Source organism: Cydia fagiglandana, chromosome 11, assembly GCF_963556715.1.
Source record: "Cydia fagiglandana chromosome 11, ilCydFagi1.1, whole genome shotgun sequence".
Taxonomy (NCBI): Eukaryota; Metazoa; Arthropoda; class Insecta; order Lepidoptera; family Tortricidae; genus Cydia; species Cydia fagiglandana.
The window spans coordinates 420780-424158 of NC_085942.1; the positions used below are offsets into that span (position 1 = coordinate 420780).

The 3379-nt window shown below is 48.1% G+C and overlaps 1 protein-coding gene across 1 annotated transcript; it reads left to right on the forward strand.

Annotated features, from left to right (window-relative positions):
• Window positions 1-1808, forward strand: LOC134668709 (uncharacterized). The gene is made up of 2 exons (XM_063526150.1): window positions 1-1185; window positions 1706-1808. The coding sequence occupies exons 1-2, from the start codon at window positions 1-3 to the stop codon at window positions 1784-1786; spliced, it is 1266 nt and encodes a 421-aa protein (XP_063382220.1). The 3' UTR covers window positions 1787-1808.
• The last annotated feature ends 1571 nt before the right edge of the window (window positions 1809-3379 follow it).

Here is a 3379-nt window from a genome sequence, read left to right on the forward strand (position 1 = left end):
ATGGCGCCAATTCGTGTCTCTCCTACAGCTGTGATCATGGTCAGATCAGGCAATGGGTCTTATGTTAAAGCTAGGGCTTTGCTTGACTCGGGAGCGGGGTGCTCCGTAGTGAAGAAATCATTTGTAGAAAGATTCAAAGTACACCAACAGTTTACTGGGAATAATATTTTTGGAGTAGGTGACATAAAGGTAAATGTGCCAGGCACGATTGCTAAGCTTGTATTCAAACCACGCGGGAAAACAGTGCCTATCATCAGTGTAGTAGCTACAGTCATGTACAGGGTTACGGGAAACATACCTTATTATGATACTGAGATCAGGACTCATTTGGATTCATCAAAACTTGAATTAGCTGACCCTGCCTTGGATAAATCGCAGGATGTGGACATCATTCTAGGAACGGATGTGCTCAATTATATATACACTGGTTCAAAGATACTCACTAACATTCCAGGTGTTGAGGCGTACGGCACCTGCTTCGGTCACGTGCTGATGGGGGCAACTTGGAATTACCCATCATCATTAACAACACCGACCGCCGGGACATCAGTAGAGGACTACGGCATCCATGCTACTCGGCTCGAGGACGTCCTAGAAAGGTTTTGGAGAGTGGAGCAGCCCCCCGAGGAGCGGCCGCAACACCCAGAACACCTCGAATGTGAAAGGTTGTATACCTCCACTACTCAACGTTTAGATAATGGCCAATTCATGGTGCGGTTGCCGCTGCGGGCAGACCGACCCAAGCTGGGCGAGTCTAGGGCTCTAGCCATGCGTAGACTGATTTCGTTGGAGGCCAGGCTGGCCAAAAATCCAGTATTTGCTGAAAAATATAAGGAATTCATGAGGGACTATGAGGCACTTGGTCATATGTCCAAATCAGACTTTAATTTCGAGAGCGAACACTATGTAATACCCCACCACGGAATTTTCAAAAAGGGATCCGAAAAGATCCGCGTCGTATATAACGCTGCAGCTAACTCAAGCACCGGAGTATCGCTCAATCAATGCCTTCACTCAGGCAAACCGCTTCAAAATGATATCACTCAAATATTGTTAAATTTCAGACGTCATCAAGTTGTCTTCACGACCGACATCAGAATGATGTTCCGGCAAACGTGGATACACCCCAGCGATAGGCGCTATCAGCTGATTCTGTGGCGCGAGGATCCGTCGCAGGATGTACAGGTATATGAGTTAAATACCAATACATACGGACTACGCTCCAGTCCTTTCATCGCGATAAGGACCTTACTTCGATTAGCTGATGACTGGGAAGCCCAGCATCCAGACTCACCGGCTGCTCATATCATGCGCAGAGATGTATATGTTGACGACATCCTCACTGGGGCTGATTCACTCACCGAGGCCCAAGAACTCAAATCAGAACTCATAGAACTCATGCGGAGCGCTGGATATGAGTTACGCAAATGGTCGTCTAACCGCAGAGAATTATTACAGGATCTTCCGCAGGAGCATTGTGAGATGCCTCGTCAGTTTGACACTGACGACAAGAGTTTCATAAAGGTATTAGGGATACAGTGGAACCCCATGTCAGATTCCATGTCGTATCAACTCAACATACCGTTGGGCCAACCAACGACGAAACGTAGCATATTGAGTACCATAGCTAGACTGTATGACCCGTGTGGCTATTGCGCACCAATCATATTTAGATTCAAACTGTTTTTACAATCACTGTTCACAGATGGATTACAGTGGGATGAGCCACTGTCCCATACTCAAGACCTTCAATGGAATGAACTCATTCAAGATCTACATCACTTGAGTCAGCTACAGATTCCGCGGTGCGTCACTCTGCCCGGTGCGGTGTCACACTCCCTCCACGGCTTTGGAGATGCGTCGGAGCTCGGCTACGGAGCCTGCGTGTACCTCCGGACTGAGGACGCGTCAGGGAATGTACTAGTACGGTTAGTGATAGCTAAGACTCGCGTAGCGTCAAGGAGAGTCAAACAAACCATTCCGAAGAGCGAGTTAAATGCAGCTCACCTGGTTTATAAGTTATTAAACCACGTCGCAGCGGCATACGAGGAATCAGTTCAGATTGACAGCATAAATGCTTGGTCAGATTCCAGAATTGTGCTATGTTGGTTGAACACAAAGCCTCATGTGCTACAGACTTTTGAAGGTAACCGTGTTCAAGATATTCAACAGTCAACCCGACCTATGACATGGAGGTATGTCAGATCGGAGTCGAACCCTGCCGATGTCGCATCGCGGGGGGCTACGGCGAAGGACCTCATCGGGTTTCATCTTTGGTGGAACCCAGAATGGTTAATGACGAATGAGTCACAGTGGCCGACGATGCCGGTCACCATGTCACCAGATTTACCCGGATTCAAACAGTTACATCACATTACGCCGGCCGAGAAGTCATGGGAGGAGTTTCTGTTATCACGAGTCAGTTCGTTCAACAAGCTTATCAATGTGACGTCATACGTATTGCGATTTTGTAAGAACGTTCGTTTGCCGAAAGCGCAACGGAACGTTCGCCCTACGCTAACGATCGACGAAAATCGTGAGGCAATGAACCACTGGATTAAGTACGTTCAACTGGATGCTTACAGAGATGAAATCGTGTTATTGAAAGGAGGCAAGATTGTTTGCAAGTCACTTCAAAAACTCAGCGTTTTCGTAGATGAGAATCACTTCATTCGCGTCGGAGGGCGACTGCGGCATTCATGCTTACGTTACGATGCTAAGCACCCATACCTTCTACCTAAAGACCATAAATGGACTCAAATGTTGATGCAGCATTATCACCGTACCTATTGTCACGCTTCAACGAGCGCACTCATCAATATACTCCGGCAACGTTACTGGATCCCGTCGGCGCGACGTGTGGTATCCCGCGTAATCAATAGCTGTATGTCGTGTTTCAGATTCAACGCTTCAACGCAGGCCCCGTTTATGGCAGATTTGCCAGCGGACCGAGTCACGGCGGCTCGTGCCTTTTCAGGAGTAGCAACCGATTTTGCCGGTCCCTACTGGGTCAAAAGTAGTCACCTCAGAAATGCTAAATCACTCAAAGCTTATCTGTGTGTTTTCGTATGTTTAGGAACGAAAGCCGTACATCTTGAACTCGTCTCGTCGCTGAGCACCGAGGCCTTCATTGCGGCGTTCACACGGTTTGTCAGTCGACGAGGGCTGCCCGCCTTAGTCAGGAGCGATCAAGGTACAAATTTCAAAGGTGCTAGCTCATACCTCAAGGAGGTTAGTCAGTTCTTACTTGACAACGAAATTGTCCTCCAGGAGGAATTTCGTCGCCAAGGTGTCCGCTGGGAGTTCAATCCTCCTGGTGCCCCTCACATGTCAGGCTTGGTAGAAGCCGCAGTCAAGAGTAGTAAGAACCTACTCAAGC

What these genes read in the sequence shown, in the direction of transcription:
- LOC134668709 (XM_063526150.1), top strand. Translation starts at nt 1, where the DNA reads ATGGCGCCAATTCGTGTCTCTCCTACAGCTGTGATCATGGTCAGATCA. An exon ending in ATCCGTCGCAGGATGTACAG is followed by an intron (nt 1,186 to 1,705) that starts GTATATGAGTTA and finishes CACTGTTCACAG; the next exon opens with ATGGATTACAGTGGGATGAG.